The 20,494-nt window shown below is 37.2% G+C and overlaps 1 protein-coding gene across 1 annotated transcript in view; it reads left to right on the top strand.

Annotated features, from left to right (window-relative positions):
* The window catches only part of TRHDE (thyrotropin releasing hormone degrading enzyme), a 371,478-nt gene that overhangs the window by 6,942 nt on the left and 344,042 nt on the right, over window positions 1-20,494 (top strand). The window contains 1 exon segment of the mRNA XM_037513975.2: window positions 6,529-6,802. Within this exon segment, the coding sequence (XP_037369872.2) occupies window positions 6,529-6,802 (274 nt within the window).

Below are 20,494 nucleotides of genomic sequence, written 5' to 3'. Positions count from 1 at the left end.
TTCAAATGATAGAGAGAGAAAGAAGCAGAGCCCTTCCACCATGAAAAAGAGAGCAAAGAAGGGCTGTGTAGTATTTCACAGCTAGAGAAACCCCATGCATGGCTCAGTTACTGTGAGATGAGAGGGGTGAGGTGTAGGAAGAGTGTGGGTAACAGATGTAATGCACATCTCTGTGGCACTGTTCTCTGTCAGTAGTGGGACTAGCAGAAACCAGACGCAGAGGCATCAGGAGGGTAGCTTCCTTGTCACTGGAAACCAGTACAGCTGATAGACAAACCCCAGGCCCCACGGGAATGCATGAGTCACTAGCTATTGTCCTTAAGGCTGTATTTGAGTCTTGACAGTAGCAGTACTTTACATGATGCTTTGCTTTTTTCTAATATTAAGCAAATGAATCTCAGACACTAGGTTATTTATTCTCACTGAAACCTAATATTATGGCTCACAAAGTAATTTAGGTGCATTCATAACTCTCTTTATCAATGGTGATCAAGTGCGCAGTACTTATTTCTGATGAGTATTTAGTACATAAATATGAAAACAATTGTGAATATTGCACTGTTTTTATAACACGATTATTCACATATGCACCACTTCCTACATACATATTGCTGGCATTATTGCATTATGTTTTTAGTTTACTAGAGTGGTTATTTTAAAAAACAGACTACACGGTTGCTTATAGCACTGAATATTCAGCAGGAGTACTTCTAAAGTGGCAGAGGTTTAATGACTCATTGAAGTACATAAAAACACAGTCTAAATCACGACCCAGACCCATTTTGACTTAAAATGTTTTGTCATTGAGTAATAATTTGCATTTTGGTCAATAGCCTTAACTTTAAATGGGACATGTGTAATTTCCATGACCTTGTATCTTTGTCCACTTATTGTCAACAGTTGACTAGTAGCTAGATGGTCCACTGGGACATTTCCTAAGACCTTGGAGTTTTTATTATCCATCTTAAACTATTGCAGTACTAGATAGATTACACTTGTAACATAAGCAAGTTCAAAGTTCATTTTTCATGGTGCTATATGTGTGGCATGCATCGAGGTGGCCAAAACTGAAACCTCTCAAATACACCATGCCATTTTTGAGGATCTCTCGGTTTTGGTGGGTTCCACAGTGTAAAGTCATGAATCAATCTGAATACTGAGTGTTATGCAAATGTTTATTTCCTCTGCATATTTTAACTTTATGAAAAGGCAAACTGAAAGTAATGGAACAGAAATTGTTTTGTATCACATACTGTAATTTGTTGGCAATATCAACCAACGTTAATGCATTACTTCTGCTGAATTTTATCATAATGACTTGACACGAATAGTTTGCCTAGTGAACTTCCGCAGAAATAAGAAAAAATCAATTCTCTATATCCTTCAGAGGCAACACAGAGCTTTAAACCTCCTTTTTTAGCTCAACAAAATGTCAAATATACAAGTTGTTAAGAAACCAAGTAATTTATTTTAGGTAGAAGAGAATTAAAATGCATGTATATTATTCATATTTTTCTAGTTATGCTAAAGTGACATTCTTAGAATGACACTTCCAGGATGTCACTCTTGGAAGTGGATTTTTTTATGTAAGTGAGGGATTCATTAAAAGATAAAAATGGTGAACATTTGAACAAGCAGGAGAAAACCCAGACAACAAAATATTTGTCCCCATTACTTTCTGCCTCCTGCTCTTTTATTTTACTTCTTTTTGTATTTACATGTGTATTTCATCTCCACACTGTATATTGCAATGTTTTCTATTTTTAGTTAATTTTTGTGTTCTTCCTAGTGTCCTACTACCACTTCAGATTTGCTCATAAACCAAACTCATTTTCTATGCCAAATCACCTTCTCTAAACACATCCTGGATATGTGTCTGGCCCTTAAAATATTGCCCAGTCTTCAAGACCAAATTCATAGGCTTCTCCCCCAATTAAACCTTCCTTCTGTTCTTAAGACCAGTGGTCTTAACTGGATCCAGTTTGCCCTGCTAGGGAATATTTGCAAATTCTGGAGACACTTTAGTTCTTTGCCACAACTGGGGAGGTGGGCGCTGCTGGCATTTAGTGCCAGCATGGACACTACTGAACATTTTACAGTGGATGTGTCCACCTAGAATGTCAGTAGAGCCAGAGATTGAGAGACCTTGCTTTAGGGGACTGCACTTCATACATTTTCTGTCTGTCGTGGCTTTGTGTTTGATTGTCTGTTTGAGACTGTTTATTTCATTAGAATATAAACTCAGTGAGGGAAGGAAATATATACAATATATCTATATCTTTTTCTCCTCGGTACTGAATGCTCACAAATGAATGATAAGGGAAGCAAAAGCATTATAGAATTTGAGGTAAAATAGTTATTTTGTGGCAGCATAATCTCACATTTTAAAAAACCTCATTGAATTCAAGAAATATTTTATTTCAAATTTTTGTTCCATTATAGGATCTCAAACTTGGAAAAGACCTTAAATGTAATCTAGTTCGACTGTTCTTCTTTACCAAGGGACTTCTTTTGATTTCCTAAATCCTGAATTGAAATTCAATTGCAATCATCCTCAGGTGCCAGACTGTGAAATTGGTATTTCCTCATTTAGACATTATCAGAATATATGTTGGCCCTCTGAGCACAGATATATACTGTGTGTATGAATCCATTAAGAATATTAATTTACCCAAAGAACACAGAAACATCAATTCCAAAGAACACCTGCACCCCTATGTTTATAGCAGCACTGTTTACAATAGCTAAGCTTTGGAAACAGCCCAAATGCCCAAAAATAGATGACTGGATCAAGAAGATGTGGTACATATATACCATGGAATATTACTCAGCATTCAAAAAAGATAAACACATGCAATTTGCAGCAACATGGATGACGCTGGAAGGGATCATGCTCAGTGAAATAAGCCAAAAAGAAAAAGAAAAATACCGGATGGTCTCACTCATAGCAGGGATCTAGAAAACTTAAATAAGGGACCAGGAAAATGAATAACTATAAGAAAGTGAAAATCAAAATCAACAAAAACTATGAACCAGAGACACTTTTGGGGGGGTGGGGGGCGGGAGGGGAGGGATTGGGGTCAGAATGGGGGGATTGCAATTGTATGGGGAATATAAAAATAAAATTTATTAATTAAAAAAAAAAAAACTAAAAATTGTCACTTTAAAAATGCTGCCTGATTTCAAAAAAAAAAAAAATAATAAAAAAAAAAGGCTTCTGAAGTGTGTATTTTGTCATGCTGTTTTTACTTAGCAGTTTAGTTTAGTGGAATCAGAAAGTGCTCTTTATTGCTTTCTGTCTTTGTTTAATTTTGATATTGTATTTGAAAATTTCATATAATTTCTCTTGTTTTAAATTCTTATGTAGTGTATAAATCATAATATAGTAGCATATGAACTATGTAAGTTATAAATCATGACAATAAAATGGGAACTCAAAAAAAAAAAAGAATATTAATTGCAGGAAAAGTCACTAGATGATCTTTATAATTCTGTTCAACCCTGAGAAGCAGTGATTTAAATTGCTAGCTTTATTAACATATTTACTGACTACATAAGGAAAAGAGACTTCAAAACTTGATTCTTTGGCATAAATATTTGGTTTATTAATTTCTCATTAACCTGGGTGTATTTAGATCTTCTACATCTAATAATTTACTTCCTATTAATTACTTAATGCCAAACACATCTTTCATTGTTACTTAACAACTGATACATTTTAATTGCAACCTTTTTGTTGAACTCTTGCAGAACATTCCCCATAGTACTATTAGTTTTTTTTTTTCAAATGTATATATACACTTTCTTTTCAATTAGATTGCAAAGACCTCAAAGTCAAAAGTACTTATATCTTTTTAAAGCAATTCCTGCAACATACCCAGTATAGGACATATACAATAGACTGACAAGTTCACACATGGCAGGCCGTGTCTGTTTACCCCATGATTGGCATTGGAGTACTCAGCCACTTAAAAGGTAAATGGGAAAATTTTTCCTCCTACATGAAATCTCATAGGTATCCTTAAATGGCCGCAGCAAAGACATATCAAGCTTAGTGGAGATTTTAATTAATAAGATTGATAGATAAGATTCCATAGTATTATGTAAGACAAAAGCATGTGAAGAGAAAGTTGCAAATGGGTGCATTTTAACTAAAAGGTACTGACATTTTAAGTCGAAACTATTACTATCAGAAAATAATAAGGAAAAATATTACCATGATGCTGATCAATTTGGAAAGAAGAAATACTATTACCAACAAATTATAACATTGTTTATAAATTATGGCTGAAGATTAATTTTACCATTTTTGAAATATAATTATCTTTGACTCAGGCATTGAAAATATGAATTCTAGACTCAGTTTTTACTAATTGCCTATGTAATATTGGACAAATCACTTAAGCTTCCTGCAACTATTTTTCAGTTCAGAAATTTATGAGAGTGGGACAATTTGTTTCTAAGATTGCTTCCAACTTTAACCTTATGTTTGTCAGAAGATTTATAGTTAAAATTTCTTTCCCATATATTATCTCATTTTATCATCTAGACAGTTTTGTAAGGAAAGCCTAGAAAACATTATTATTTTCCTTCTACTAATGAAAAAGTAGGCTTAGGCAGTTAAGTGATTTACCCAAGCCTGATAGGTAGCAGCCCAGTACCGTTTCCAAGATAACTCTCCAAAACCCTCTCTGTGAGAGTAAGTATACAATTAATCTTAAAAATGTCTTGTTTTTCTCTTTTTCAAAAATAAGCTTTATAAAAGTATGCACTCAATGATAAATGTAAGCTTCATAATTTTAAAATGGTGTAAACATTTACACCTCATAGGTTGAGCCAGCGATAGCTTGTAAGATTCAACACACATGTCAAATCCTATTGATTGGTAGTAGCTGCCTGAGTGCTGTGCTGGGAATAATTTTGATCCACATTTGGGCTCAGTGGGAAGTTATGCCATGTTAGATGAACGATTTGCAACCGGATGATGGAGAGGGGCATGGTGGCAGAACAGTTTATGAAGAAAAGAGCTTTCTTTTACTTTATAACTCAGCAATTTTGACAAAGGATCTGGTATTGACTTGTCTTATATCAAGACTTGTAATTACTATGATTAAAAAAGTTTAACTTTAATGATTAAAAAGGTTTTGCTTCTGTCATGAATGTTCTCATAAACAATGACCTCTATTAAGAGTGTCCTTCTTAAAGTACTTAATTTGAATATTTTCATTTATAGCCATAACGGTGAAAGAATGTAGAGGTTGACTCTAGTTAAAATTTTAATAAGATGCAGCTTTGCAATTTCATCTGAAAACCTGAAGGCATAATATATATGTATTTTACACACATGCACACACACACAAGCACTGGCATTTATTATAGGGATATTTGTTATACTTGCTATATCTATTAACTTATAATTTATATAATTTATATAGTATATAGTAAATATGAGTAGTAAAAACCAATGGTCTCATTGTTCAATAAGTCTCTTCAGATTATTCAATGTAATATAAGTTGTAGCACTTTAAGAAGCTTTGAGGGTACTGTGAAGTAGTGACTGCCATTTATTTATTTTTAAAAGATTCATTTTTTTTTATTCAAGAACCAGGGTACAGGTCAGATACACGGGAGGGTGAGAAGACTCACCAGAGACAGAGCGGGGAACAGAACAGGCAGACTGACAAAATACACTGCTGAGGGGAGCAGTGGGAGAGACAGGAGAGGTCTGCTTGCCAAGAGGTTTGCTCTGAGGCCTGCGGGGATCGAACAAGCACTGCAGAGGCTGCAGATAGCTTCAGAGAGCTGCGCTCAACAGCCTGTGCCACCAGGGAGGCTCGTGGCTTCCATTTATTACCCACCTATTGGTGTTATGGATCTATTTGCTTTGCCTTGCACCTTCTTTTATTCTTCCCTTTAAGTTCTACAATTTTTTTTTGAGTGGGGCATGATTAATTCCTTTCAAGTCATGAACAACTAACTGGAGAAATTCAGTAATGGTCCAAGAGGATCAGGCTAAGAATGTTGTGAAGTCAGAATTCAGACCAAATTTTGTCAGGTTTCAAAGTTCTTTTTCATAACAAAATCAGGCCAGGTGCTGAAATTTGATTTTTTTAAGCAATGGTCTATGTTCTACAAGTATGTGATGACAACTTTTCAATTTGATTTCATGGTCTTTACATGTTATATAGTTTCAGGGAGAAACGTAAGGCACTTCCCAGAAGGAGAACCGTTTTTCCCACAATTTGTTAATGTGATCCAATGAGATATTTTCTATAAAGGATAATTTTTATATAGTAATCATTGCCCTGGGTTTAGAGAATTTAATTGAGACAAAAACTTCCCTGAAGAATTTTTATTTTGGGGGAAATACATGAATTGTATTTTTATGCTATTCATACCCTTTAGTTCAGGAAAAAAATGTTATCTTGCAATTTGGCAAAAATAAGTTATTTTATCAGCAGATACATGTAAAATGATAATAACTCTGGCCATAAATGTAATTGAGAATGTCATTTTCTTTTTTTCCAGATTCCTTGGCATTACTCAGTTTTCACCTACACATGCCAGAAAGGCATTTCCTTGTTTTGACGAGCCCATCTACAAGGCTACTTTCAAAATCAGCATTAAGCATCAAGCAACCTATTTATCTTTATCCAATATGCCAGTGGAAACTTCTGTGTTTGAGGAAGATGGATGGGTTACGGATCACTTTTCACAGACCCCTCTCATGTCTACATATTATTTAGCCTGGGCAATTTGCAACTTCACATACAGAGAAACTACCACCAAGAGTGGAGTTGTAGTAAGTATTTTATGCTTAATGATGTTTTTGGATAATGTGTATACTGTAAAGTAATCTGATTTCTTGATTAACAATGATTCATTCCTAACCTCTTCATATCTGATATAGCTGAGTTCTTAACCTTGGGGGGAGGGAGAGTTATATATCTGGTTTCAGGGAGTCAGAGAAGAGTCTTTTTATATTTAACTCTCTTTTTCCTTTCACTACCGCCCCAACCCTCACCATCCCTGTCCCTGTTCATCTCCTGAGTATCACTGGAAGAGCTGTTGTCAGTTTTAGGCAACTGCTTACTTTCATTTATATTACTGGAAAAGCTGCTTCTTTTGATTATGGAATATTTCAAATACATTGAAGACATAGAAATAATACAGTAAACTACATATCCCTATTAGTCAGCTGTATATAATCTAAACATTTTATCATTTTTGCTTCAGTGATTTTTGAGGCAGTCAAACAATTTGATTAGAGTTGACCCTCTGTGTATCCCTGCCTCATCTAATTGCCTTGCTTCCTCCCTTATAGGGATACCACTGTCCTGAATTTGGCATTTGCCATTTCCATGCATATTATTAAGCATGTGAACACTTATTTACAAGACATGCCATGCTTTAAAATTTTATTCAGAATTAGAGGCATAATTCTGAAACTTATTTTTATTTTATTCTATATTTTGCTTAAAATTCTGTTTTCATGGTTTATCTGAATAGAATGGTTGAATGATTATTTAAAAATTCTCATCCTCCTATAGATGAAAGTTTTGGTTTTTCTATCTTCAATATTAACAACAGTGATCCAGTGAACATTTTTGTATATGTGTTCTGCTGTGGTAGTAGAATTTCTATAAGGTCCAAATTTTGTACCTTTTATCCCATGTATAGTACTATGTTCGTAGAAGGAGCTCTAATAGTGCAATCCATTAGCATGTGGTACTGAAACAGAAATATGTTCTTAGTAAAGGATGGCAAACAGGCGACCTGGAGAATTCACTGTCTGTATTAAGTTTAGAATAAGAATTAATTGGGCTCTCTATGATGGCTGCCATTTGTGACACCGTGGCATCTAGCCTCTCTTTGCATTCTATTTCCTCGTGTTAGTCAAGCCATACTGAGTAACAGCTTCCTCATTTCAGTGTCTTACAAAATAAATAGGACTTTGTTTAAATTTTCATGGAAACCCTAAAACACAGTGTTAGGATTCTGTTTTCTCAAATGAATAAATTGAAGTTTAAAGAGATTAGGAATCTTTCCCAGGGTCAAAAAACTAAGCAAGTGGTAGAGTTGCAAATCACACTTGTGTTGATCTGATCTGAAATTATGAGCTTCCTGTACTTGTGCCTTGGAGCTGGGGATTCATCAGTTCACCTGTGTGTCTGTAAGAGAATCCAGGTCATGATTCTCCAGTGGCCCTCTTATTCAGTGTGGCTTGAAGTGAATAAAAGTCTGTATTAACTAGAGGAGGTTCATAGCTCTTTAATAACCTAAATTTTGAAAAAAACATATTTTGATAAATACATTTTGTCACTGTTATTTTTAGTTTAAGTCACTGTGGGACTTATTTAAAAATGAAACTTTCTGCATACAAAATTAATGCCATTACTGAAGAACTATGTTTCATGGACTTAATAATTTAATGTCCTAAATGCTGACTATAGAGGGTTGAAAGACATTTTACTATTTTGGATTGAAACTCATTTGATATGTTGAACTCCTCTGATGTTTGTTGATGTCTCCTATGGATATTTTAAGACTCTATGCTTTGGTCTATACACAGAAAAGAATCACCAATATGTGTCATTTCTTTTTACATCTTCGAAAATTGATGATTGATTTGCTGGGATTAACTCACAGTTAATATAGAGTATACTAACTGTGAGTTAGTATAGAGTATACTAACTAACTGTGAGTTAGTATAGAGTATACTGGACATATTTTCTCCTAGAGTATTTTCTTTAAAATACCTTATGAGCATTCTTAGCCCTACACAATTATACTTGTTACTAAGTGACCTGTGTTTAAAATCAGACACTCTTAATTATTTAGATGTGACTTTATATTAGCCTTATATATCTAGTTAGTAAACATTTAATAATTCCTAGTTAATAATTTTTTCTGGAAAAGATAAAAGATGCTCCCAGAGAACATCAAAAGGTCTACTTAAGTAAAATTTTAGCTTATACTTATAACCTAAAAATACTAAAAATAATCAAAAAAGCAAAATTGTCATTGGGAACCCTTTTTATCAACTGTGGAAATATAATTTAAGAACTGACTCTTGTTTTCCATTACCCCTTGTTTTCCATTACTCCTTGGAAATCCAATCTTTTTTTTTTTTACTGCATTTCTTCTTTATTATGGGGTACACATGGGAATGGCATTTCTGAACTCATAATAGCTCTTAACTGCAGAATCTTGGATGTGGGAAAGTCATGTGGTCACTTTGGTTCCAAAGCTGAAGCAGTTTCCTTTAGGGTAGGAAGGAATATCTACTTTTTTTTTAAAGATTTTTATTTATTTATGCATAGAAGAGCTGAGGCACAGGCCAGAGATGAGGGGGGTGAGAGGATTCACCAAAGACAGAGTGGAGAGCAGAACAGGCAGACTGACTGAAATACACTGCAGAGGGGAGCAGCGGGAGAGTCAGGAGAGGTCTGCTTCACCATGTGGGTTTCTCTCTGGCAAGCTGGGGAAATAAACTCATGCTGCAGAGGCTGTGGATTGCTTCATTTTGCGGTGCTTAACCCCTTGCACCAGAGGGAGGCCTGGGGGAACATCTTGAGTAGCATCTTAGTAAACCAACAGAATCATAGCAGAGCCTCAGGTGTGCATGTTTGAAGCATCATCATTTTCTTATCAAGTTACCTACACTTTCAAAGGTATGACCTTAAGTAATTAGAAAGATAAAAATGTCTAAGATCCCTCTTAGTACAGCAATGACAAACTCCACTTTCAGAATGAATACATGTTTGAAGACATACTTGCTTTCACATCCCCAAAATGGCTTAACATTTTTTTAGTAATTTGCCAACATTTAGAAATTGGGACTGAGCACAAAGTTATTTCTAGTTTCTCTTGAAAATTGAAGATGCTGTGACATGTGTCCACAGTCCCATTTGGCAATATTTTTCATTTATGCTTTAGAAAGAACAAAGTTCCTGCTCTCAGGAAACTTACTTTCTAATGAGGATTGATGCTAAATAAATAAATATGTAATATATCAAGTAATGATACATGCTATGAAGAAATCAATGTGCTGTAGTTTGGTGGTAACTCACCCATTCACCTGTGGCTTTAGTTTTCTAGTGTAACTTCATGTAGACTACTTTATTCTTTTGCATACCATTTCACTGTTGTTTATGGCAATTAAATTGATGATATATTCAGAAATCAAAGAAGGGAGTAGTAATTGTAAGTTTGAAAGATAGATATAAGTTTATATGAGCTTGATGCCTAGTTACATTTTAAGATTTTGTTCAGTTAACAGTAAGAGCCACTGGAAATTTAAAAGCTAGGGACATGAGATGTGTAGTTTTTATGATCTGTCTGAGAAAAGAATGCAAGATATGTGGATATGAGAAAATTGGAAGCAGGAATTCCACTTAGCTAAGAAACTCTGGACTGTAGTAGTTACAATTTAAATGAATAGTATAGTATAGCTATAAAAGAAACTTTAAAGAAAGAATTGTTAGGTCTTGGACAGGGACAAAAGAGTAGAGCATGTAAACACTTGGGAAATAAAAGAGCTGAGTCAAGATCTACTTTAAGGTGATATTAACTCTATAGTTTTCATCCTCCAGATTCACCGTATATTCACAATGAATAAGGTTTTAGTTTTTCTTGGCCAATCTCTTGTATGCACAATCTACACTGCCCATGTGATCTATTTATCCTGGTATGACTGGTTATTCATCTTTAATTAACAAGCTATAAAAACTCAATTTGAACTTAAGCAAAAAGGGACATTTATTAGAGAGATACTGGGGTATCGCAAAGAATCCTAGATCAGCAATGGAGCTGGGACTTGTAGTACTCTGAAAAACTTGGCAATGCAATTTCAGGTCTTCATCAGCCTTTTCTGCTTTGGTTTGCTTTACTCTCCTACTATGGGCAGGCTTCCTCTGTTCTTTGATTTCCGTGGTGAAATATGGCTGCTACATCTATCAAGTTTTATATATTGCCATGCGGGCCTCATGAAGGAGAGTGACTTATAAATTCCCAAACTCAGAGGGAGTGTGTTGATTGTTCTGGTTGAGTCAGGTGATCATCTGTGTCTAGACAGGCTATATGAGGGATAACGCCTAAGGAACTTAGCATCTTCTACTTCACCATGTGGCTTGGAGTGTGTGTTTCAAAAAATAATAGTGTCTAGCGAAGGGATGCTGAGCAAAAAAATGTTACAGGTGCACAAACATTTTTTTTTTTTTATTTCTACATCTTTTTATTTTGTGATTTTTTACACTCCACTTGGAGAACTTCAATATGTTTGCATAAATTTTCTTTTTTTTTTTTAATAAATTTTATTTTTATATTCCCCATACAATTGCAATCCCCCCATTCTGACCCCAATCCCTCCCCTCCCCCCCCACCCCCCCAAAAGTGTCTCTGGTTCATAGTTTTTGTTGATTTTGATTTTCACTTTCTTATAGTTATTCATTTTCCTGGTCCCTTATTTAAGTTTTCTAGATCCCTGCTATGAGTGAGACCATCCGGTATTTTTCTTTTTCTTTTGGCTTATTTCACTGAGCATGATCCCTTCCAGCGTCATCCATGTTGCTGCAAATTGCATGTGTTTATCTTTTTTGAATGCTGAGTAATATTCCATGGTATATATGTACCACATCTTCTTGATCCAGTCATCTATTTTTGGGCATTTGGGCTGTTTCCAAAGCTTAGCTATTGTAAACAGTGCTGCTATAAACATAGGGGTGCAGGTGTTCTTTGGAATTGATGTTTCTGTGTTCTTTGGGTAAATACCATCTTACACCAGTGAGAATGGCACATATTAAAAAAACTAGCAACAACAAATGTTGGCGAGGTTGTGGAGAAAAAGGAACTCTTCTGCACTGTTGGTGGGAGTGCAAACTGGTCCAACCACTATGGAGAGCTGTGTGGAGATTTCTGGACCTACTAAACATAAAGCTTCCACAGGATCCAGCAATGCCACAAACATTTATTAGTTTTGTTTTGTGAATGGACTACTGTAGGAAAGAAACATAAAATTTACAGTGATGGTGTATATGTACATATACCTACACCCTGTATATGTACATTTACAGCGATGGTGTATATGTACATATACCTACCTACACATATGTACATACTTATGATTCATGTATCTGATGCAACAGTTCTTGTGATGATATTGTGTGTACACACTCAAGACATGGGATTATTCTGGGTAGTTTCCTACTGAATAGAGTATTTAGGTCTCAATTTAACAAAACAAAAGAGGAGTGTAAATTAATATACTAAATATATATTCTGTTTTTAAAAAAATCCATGTTAATAATAAGAGCCCTTTTGTCATCAGAGATTTTGCATAGATTGCTTTACAAATATGATAATGACCTATAGACAAAGAAAACAACAGCAATAAAAGAGTTGGATTACAATGTATGTGGGAATATAAAGAAAGGGTTCCTGACTATCCTGAGAATAGTCCGTTATCTTCTCCACTCTATACTTATACTATTTTGTGCACTCATCTGACATAGTATCTAGCTGTTCATATTCTCTTCTGTTTGCCTCTTTGCTCTTCTGGGCTGTGAACTCTTTGAAAGCTGGCACCAAATCTTATCTTTATATGATCAGCAGTTCCTATGGATTGCAGAAAGTGGCAGGTCCTCAGTGAATGTCCATTGGGCATCTAAATGAGTGAATTTCCTTTTAAAGAATTTACAATGTCAGGAATTTCCAAATCCCTTTGGTTACATCAATACTTAAGGCATGAAAATATCTGATGAATAATTTTGACCAATATTGAAATAGAAACAGCCAATGATAACAGTTATTTATAAAAATATAAACAGCTATCACGACTTTTAAGGCATGCTGTAAGAAGCTGTAGGTGAAAGAGCTGGTAAAGAGAATTGAGTGCTTAGGGGCAAAGAAACTACCAAGTGGCACTGGAATCCAGTGCAGAGTCTAGGATCTGGAAGATCCAGCACAGAAGAGGAGAAAAGGGGTGGATCTCATAAATTGAAAGACCAGGAATTGTCCTGTCATCTCTGGTAAAGCCAGGGCTCTGAGCATTGTTGATGAGCTGGTGAGAGTCAGAAGAGTGGACTAGATGGGCCTGGGCTGGCCTGGGAGTCTGCTGCCATGTGGGTGACTGTCCTGGGATGTGGCACTCACACAGCTCTGCCACATGAGAAGCACGCCTGAGCCAGGCTGGGGCTTCCGGTCAGGCCTGCACTTGTCAGTGGGCCAGGAGGGTTGGTCAGGAATTTATTGGAATTTGATTACTTTAAAAAAAAGGAATATAATTGGTAAATCTTATAAATTCTTTTTTAAAAAGATTTATTTATTTATTTATATAAGCACTGGGTACAGTCAGAAGCCCTGGAGGGTGAGAGAATTCACCAGAGCCAGAGCGGGGAACAGAACAGGCAGACCGATGAAATACACTGCTGAAGGGAGCAGCGGGTGTGGCAGGAGAGGTCTGCCGCGCCATGTGGGACCCTCACGGGGATCGAACCGGCACTGCAGATTCTGCGGGCAGCTTCGCAGCCCAGCTCTCAACCGCTGCACCACCAGGGGAGGCCCTAAATCTTATAAATTCTATCAGTGTGGTAGGAACAGAAGATGATTGGTTCTCTTAAGGAGTGTGTGTGGAGTGAAGAAATGGGTGCAGGGATGGTGGACTTTGTTTATAAGAGAGATGGCTAAGGGAAGGAGTATGAAAATACGCCTGTGCAGAGCCTTTTGCAATTATTTTTAGATTATGGGGGAGTTGAATGTAAGGAGAAAACAAAAACATTTCCAGATGGTACCTAAGGGCTACCTGATGTTTATTGACTTGTCTTTGTAGGAGAAATGTAAAATTCATTGGACCTTTCTGTAAGTTTTAAGTACTAGAAATAGGAGTAGAGTAGATACATGTGGGGAGAATTTACTTAGGAGACTACAAGACACACATGGGCAGCAGTGAAGAGTGTAAGTATCTGGAGGGACAATACAAGACTTTTTGATCATGGGTCATAGTTTGCAGAGAGAGAGGGAGACAGGAGAACCCATAATAGGAGTGATATTCATGAAAAACGGATTGCGACAAATGAAGAATAAAAGTCACCTTGGGAATACAAACTAGGACTGGAATAATAAAATGAATGAAGTGGAAAAATGGTTGGTGATAGAGTGGAGGTTTCAGATTTTAGGATTAGTTTGAGGAATTTTAAGACTATTGTTACAAAGTTGGGTGGAAGACAGTGTATGGAGCAGAGATAAGGTAATTGTGAGACCATAATCTAAAAAACATCAGGCATATTAAGGGGGCATCCTTAAGAGTGTTGGTAGTAAGCTATAAGCCGGGCTTCACACTATGTAAGTGTGAATATCCACAGGAGGCCTCAGTGAGCAAGAGGCAGTGGAAGCCATGAACTCCAAAAGAGGAGGGATTTTTCATGGAAGTGGAGGAGCAGCAGTGTAGACCATCAGTGAGAGAGCTAGGGGAGTGCTCACACCTCCCTCTGGCTCTGAAGGTGAATGAGAGCAGATCTACATAAGGATGAGCAAGTGGTCAGAGCAGTGGAAGTCTCTGGTTTGTGTAAAGGATAAGGGCTGTTGATGATAAGCATTATTTACACAGCAGGTAGACTGGAAAGACTTGTGAACAGAAGAGGGAGAGAACTGAGTAGTTAGAATTCACTTAATGGTGGTGCTTATAGAGCTTGGCAGCTCCAAGTCCCCTTTAGGACACTGGTGTAATGGAATACACCTCAGCAGATGTCTTTGCCCTGGTGACTAGCCTGGGCTGACGGTGTATTGTGATGAAAGGCAATTGGTTTTGTGATATTATCCATGATTTAGTAACTTCCCTGAGGTTTAAGAGTCTTCAAATTCAAGAGACTAATAAAAGATAATAGAATAAGCTTGACTTAAAAACAAATAGCCTATGCAACTGAACAGTTTAGTCAGTGTAGAGTGGTCATGGTTGTGTGTATATGGTAACATGTGTGATGGTTTGCAGGGTGCACAACCACATCTTTCTCTCTTTTATAGAGAGGAGGGAGGTGAATCTGGCCCTGATCCTCCTTCCCTAGGTCTTCTTATTGGGATCTGGGTGTTTGCAGTGGAAGCCACCTGCCCAGTTGTCTGTAGACAGGGCCCGCCATGCCTGGAGTAATGGTCTGTCACCTGATTATCTAACAGGGTTTGCTTTTCCTTTCTCTGTTGTTTCCTTTCCTTCTAACTGCAGATTTATTATCAATTTTTCTCCTTCCCTCTTCTTTTTTCCCTCTAGCACTTCAGGGCTTTTACTTTACAGGACTGGTTTGGCTAATCTTTTATAATCTAAGGGAGGTAGAGTATTGTGTAATATGAGGAGGGAAAGGTGAGAGGTGAGGCTGGAGAGTGATGCAGGGGTCAGATTATGAAGGGATCTGTGTGTCCTGCTACTTATTTTTATCTCCTTTCAGCAGAGGGAACCATTAACAATTTGAGCCTGGGAAGACTTTGTATCCCATCAGGCAGTTTCTGTAGAAGCTTGGGGGCAACACAAAACATTCTATCACCTTTGCCAAAGGACTCATGGTTTCTTTTCTCCATTAATATCCTCATAAAGATATGAGGATATCTCTAAGATTAAGGCTGCCAAACTGGTCTAGCTCAACTTTCTAAGGATTAAGGAACAGACAGTAAGTGGATACGTGGCAGACAAGAGGAATTACTTGCTTAGATCCCAGCCAGCAGGAAAAGTCCACAAACTTTTTATCCGGTCTCAGACATAAAATGATTGGCAGTCCACAGAAAAATATCTTGGTAACCATGATATAAAACAAGTCATTAAACAAATCATATTTCAAAGGTTAATGTTATTCACACTGAAGTGATTCTTTCAGTATTGATGTCAAATTTCAGCAAGATTAACCAGGATTTTTGCTTGAGATATATTAAAATTTCTGGGAGGTAATTTGCAAGAAACATAGAGGAAGATTCTTTGCGGAAGAATCAAGTATTGTTCCTGGAAAGCCTTTGTATTCAGTTAGATAAAAGAAGATAAATATTCATAGTGGAAGAAAATATTAAAAGCACTGACAGTACTTTCTGTCCTTAGTCACTGCCCCCTATTAATGTTTCTGGACTTCCCTTTCAGACCAGATGGCAAGAAGGAAGCTCACTGGGTCTGTGTGATGCTGCTGCTTTCTGATTAGGTCTAATTTGGAGGGAATTGGTGGGTGCCTAAAGCCAATCAATTTCACTGCTCTTCACATGGTGCTGAAAATTATTTCTTGTCATATTTTTGTAAAAGCAGGAAAACCATTTTTTCCCATTCATTTACAAATATTTGTTGAGCAATATTGTTCAAAAATGAACTGACTTTCTTGGGAAATTCTGACATTAAGAAGATCAATGAGAAAGCAGGCTGGCAGAATTCATAGAAGTTCACAGATTTAAATGATAGGGAGGGAGAAATTTTAAGCTTTTCTGATTAACCTTAATCAGCAAGGTGATAGATACCCACTGCTCTTTCTGAGCTTAGCACCATGTTAAATACATGCATAAACCAATGTGTAAGGTATGGATTTTTTTCTTCAAGTGGTTGTTTGATGAGATAAAATAAGCATGCTACTGCTCACTACCTGGTCAAGACCTTATTTTATAAAGGAAAGGTAAATTCAATGTATGTTAGATGTTAAACAAGAATATGATAGTGATCCACAAGGGCACAAATAATTATGGAGAAAAACTGGATTTTGAGGAATGGGTGGGTATGGGTAGGTGGAAGGCAAATTAGAGCGCTTTGTGAGAGGAAGACCGTGTTCATGGAGGGATGACATCATCACGGTGAGCTCTTCAGAGTGAGAAGATTAGCATATAAATTAATTGGGGGCAAATATCTGAAAGCAATAATCTTATGCAAGGCTTATGCAAATGAGAAAATCAAGGGTAGGATTCTGGAAAACTCACAGAAATGAAAAATTAAACAATTATGTCTTGGGAAGCCTAGCCTCCAGTATCTAGACAGCAGATGCTGATTAATAATCTTCTTGGAGCACTGTCATCAGATTGTTTTAGCTTCGATCCTCACATTCTAAGGAGCAAGAGAACAATTTGTTTTGCATGAATAGAGCACCCACCTCAAGGGATGATGAAGATGGGGATTCTTCATCAGTACAGCTATCAGGAGTGGATAGAATCTGTGAAGGAAAAACATTATGACATAGTCAAGAAAGGAGAAAGTCTACCCGTAAGCAAAACATTAGCTAAATACAGATATGGGGGGTACGGAGCCTTAGGACCTAAAGTGTAACATGCAAGCCAAGACTCCATTGGTCAGCAGCTTGCACACTAGAAGCTGGTTGGAGGGAGTCTCCCCACTGACCCACTGCAGGCTGCTCTGTAGAAGTTTCTTCTTTTCTCCCCTCTAACCCCCTGCCGCCTGCTCCACAGTGGTTTGTAAGCTTCCTGTGGTTCCACACAGAACTCAAACCTTCTCTGCCCATTGTAGTTACCTGGCTGGGCCCTCGCTGTGACCGCAAGCATGGTAGCCTTGGTGTGGGGCAGGGGAGGAGCCCAGGACTACTCTTCAGAGGTAGTTGGAGCTGCTCCAGGAAAGACTACACAGGCTTGTGGCAGTATTGCCTGAAGGTGTGAGGCCAGGTCTCAATCCCTAGGTTTTCATGAGAATTGATGACATTTCAAACTACTGTGGATTATGTGCTGTTCTTTTTTTTTGAAGAAGTTTTTATTGGATGGAAGCCAGATTTATGTGGGGAGAGAGAAAGAGTTTGCTATAGAACTTTCTACACTAATTTCAGAACAATGTAAACAATTTGAAAAATGAGCCTTGTTCAAAAAGAGATTAGAGTCATCTTTAAAGGGTATCAATTTAGAGGAAGAGGAGGAAGTGACAACAGCACGCAACTTGGAGGCCACCAATGAAATGTTGAACAGTATAAGTCTAAACTTAAGGATGAAGGGCTCTCTCTAGAAAAGGAGTTAAAAGAAATTTAAATGTTCCAAAAAATGGTGAGTAGATGATGGATTTTCTAAAAGGATATAGTCTCTAGAAGATGAATCCAAATATCTCAAATTGTAAGTAGCTGGAGCCAAACCAATCTTAAAAGTAGTTCACATGAATTGAGAACAACTTAAAATATCCATAAAAGATTACATGAGTGAAAATTCCCAACTTCAGGCAAGCCAGAAGCAGCTTTCACAGGGAGCTGACAAACAGAGAGAACAAGTACAATAAATGAACTTAAATAGAAAACAACATTGGACGCTTTTAGAATGGGTGCTGAACTGATTCTCTATACTATAGAAAATCAGCTCAAGTCTCTGACTTAACCCTTGCAAAAGATGAAAGTTTGGGCTTCTGTGCTTCGAGAAGACATACAGATGATTAAAAGTTCAAGTTGGAAATAAAGAGCGAATCAGACAATTTTCAACAACCAAGACGAGCAGTGAAGAAACTGAATCCTGCTGCTAAATAAAATGCTTCCTTAAAAACCCTAGAAGGAGAAAGAAACTGAATTTACACTCCGTTATCTGGAGTAGATAAAACAAATGAGAGCTTACAGGGTTTATTAAAAACCTCCAGACTGAACGAGCAACTTTGCAGTCAGAAAACACACAGTTTGAAAGTGAGAATCAAAAGCTTCAGCAAAAACTTAAAGTGATAACTGAACAGTATCTCAGAATTTAAATGACACTTCAAAGGAAATTAATAGTAAAGGGAAATTACTAGTTAGGGAAAGAGGAGCTTTCCAGAGCAAAGGAGATCAGCCATGTACCTGAAAACTTGGTGACATATGAAAAGTGAGCTAAAGCTTTTGAAGAATTGGAGAGACCATTCATTCTTATCAAAGGAAAATAATTCCCTGTTCTAAAGGAAAAAAAAATAAATGATAATTGGTTGACACTCAGACTGCTCTAGGAATTCTCAGTGACTTCAGGAAAGAAAATACTTACACTGGATAAAATTGAACAAGGCTTTAATGTGAACTTTTAGAAGAAGATCTTTATGTACTGGGTGTGCCGAACACAGAATTTGGCAAGGAACATTCTGCACAGGGTGCCTCACCATTGGGTCCATGACCTTCAGATGAAATAAGAGCTTTTCTTTCCCCTTCAACTTCCTTGCAGGTTCTATTCAGAGTCTCACTCTTGTGTCCAAGGGGAGGAATAAGAGGATCTAGAGACTGAGGGAAATCTGGGTCTAGTCATCAGATTGCCAAGGGGAGCGGAAATCAAGCTGTGATGGGTTAACTGACCCTCACAGAGCACCTTCTGACACTGGGTCTCGTTTAGCTCCAAGGGAAAAGGTTCATAAATAATAACCGCACCTTCAGGCCAACCATGTCCTGATCCAACTCTTATTCCACAAAGGCAAGAAAGATTTTATTCTGATAGACTTTTTGGACTAGAAGAACTCCAAAGTTTTACTATGCCATCTTTGGATAAAGCAGATGAACCAATGTCTTCAGAAGTGGAAGCCAATAGGAAAGATAATTTACTAATTTATATTTGCCCGATTCATCTCTCTCTGCCCAAAATGAAGAAAATGTCCCTGGCTTCACCCCTGTACATTTTCCCCCAGTTACGGATTTTCCTTCCTCTGCTTTGGCAAGTATGCGTGGAACTACCTGAGGTTATATCCGCAGCCCAACACCTCCTCTATTCATATGAGGACTGTCTATTTGCTAAGAGGTTTTCCTCATTTTCTTCTCCCAAGACCTGAACTTTCTCTTCATCCCACATCCAGAAAGTAGAAATGAGTTCCCTTCAAGATTGATTCTGCCTTCCAGTGACCCCTGCTACTCAACATCCATAATCACATGGAATTTAACTATATTTTTGGGCTCCAAAATAATTGTGACTACGCTCTTATTTTCAGGTCATTATGTGATTGTGTTTTTGCTAAAGTTAATCTTAATGGAGTTATAGTTCTTCAGATAGTGAGTTGTAAATAAAGATGATTTAATTATAAACAATAAAGATATTCTTGATTGAATACTTACTAGCTGCTGGGAACTATTCTATTATTTCACTTAATGCTTTATTTGATGATTTGAGGCAAGAATTGTTGTCCCCATTTTCTAGATGCAGAAAATGAGTCACTGAGAAGAGTGAATACCGAGCTTGCCCCTGATAACCTGGTTCATGAGTGACAGAACCAGCTTCAGACTCAGCAGTTGAGCTCCAGAGATTGTTCTCAGTCAGCCTGGATCCCTGGGAAGATGCAGGTTGGAACTGCTGGAAGTCAAATCAAATAGACAGAAGCAGGGTCAGAAAAATCTGTTTAGATTAGAAATGGGGAAAAAAATCAGGTTCCCCAAAGGATAAGGGAATGAAAAGCTAAAGCAAGTCTTAAGAAATATTGATCTTGAAGAAGTGTGTCAAATAATTTAGAGGGGAGAAAGCCTGGAGTTTAGAAAGCCCAACAGAAGGCTGTGATGGAGCATGGAAAATGGGGCTTTAGACCCGGTGAATGCAAGCCACTGGCCACCCCAGACGTGTCTTTTCATGCAGC

Source organism: Talpa occidentalis, unplaced genomic scaffold (assembly GCF_014898055.3).
Source record: "Talpa occidentalis isolate TD23 unplaced genomic scaffold, MPIMG_talOcc4v2.1 talOcc4.16, whole genome shotgun sequence".
Taxonomy (NCBI): domain Eukaryota; kingdom Metazoa; phylum Chordata; class Mammalia; order Eulipotyphla; family Talpidae; genus Talpa; species Talpa occidentalis.
Note: the sequence above shows the minus strand (reverse complement) of the source record. Positions and strands in the feature narration are given on the sequence as shown.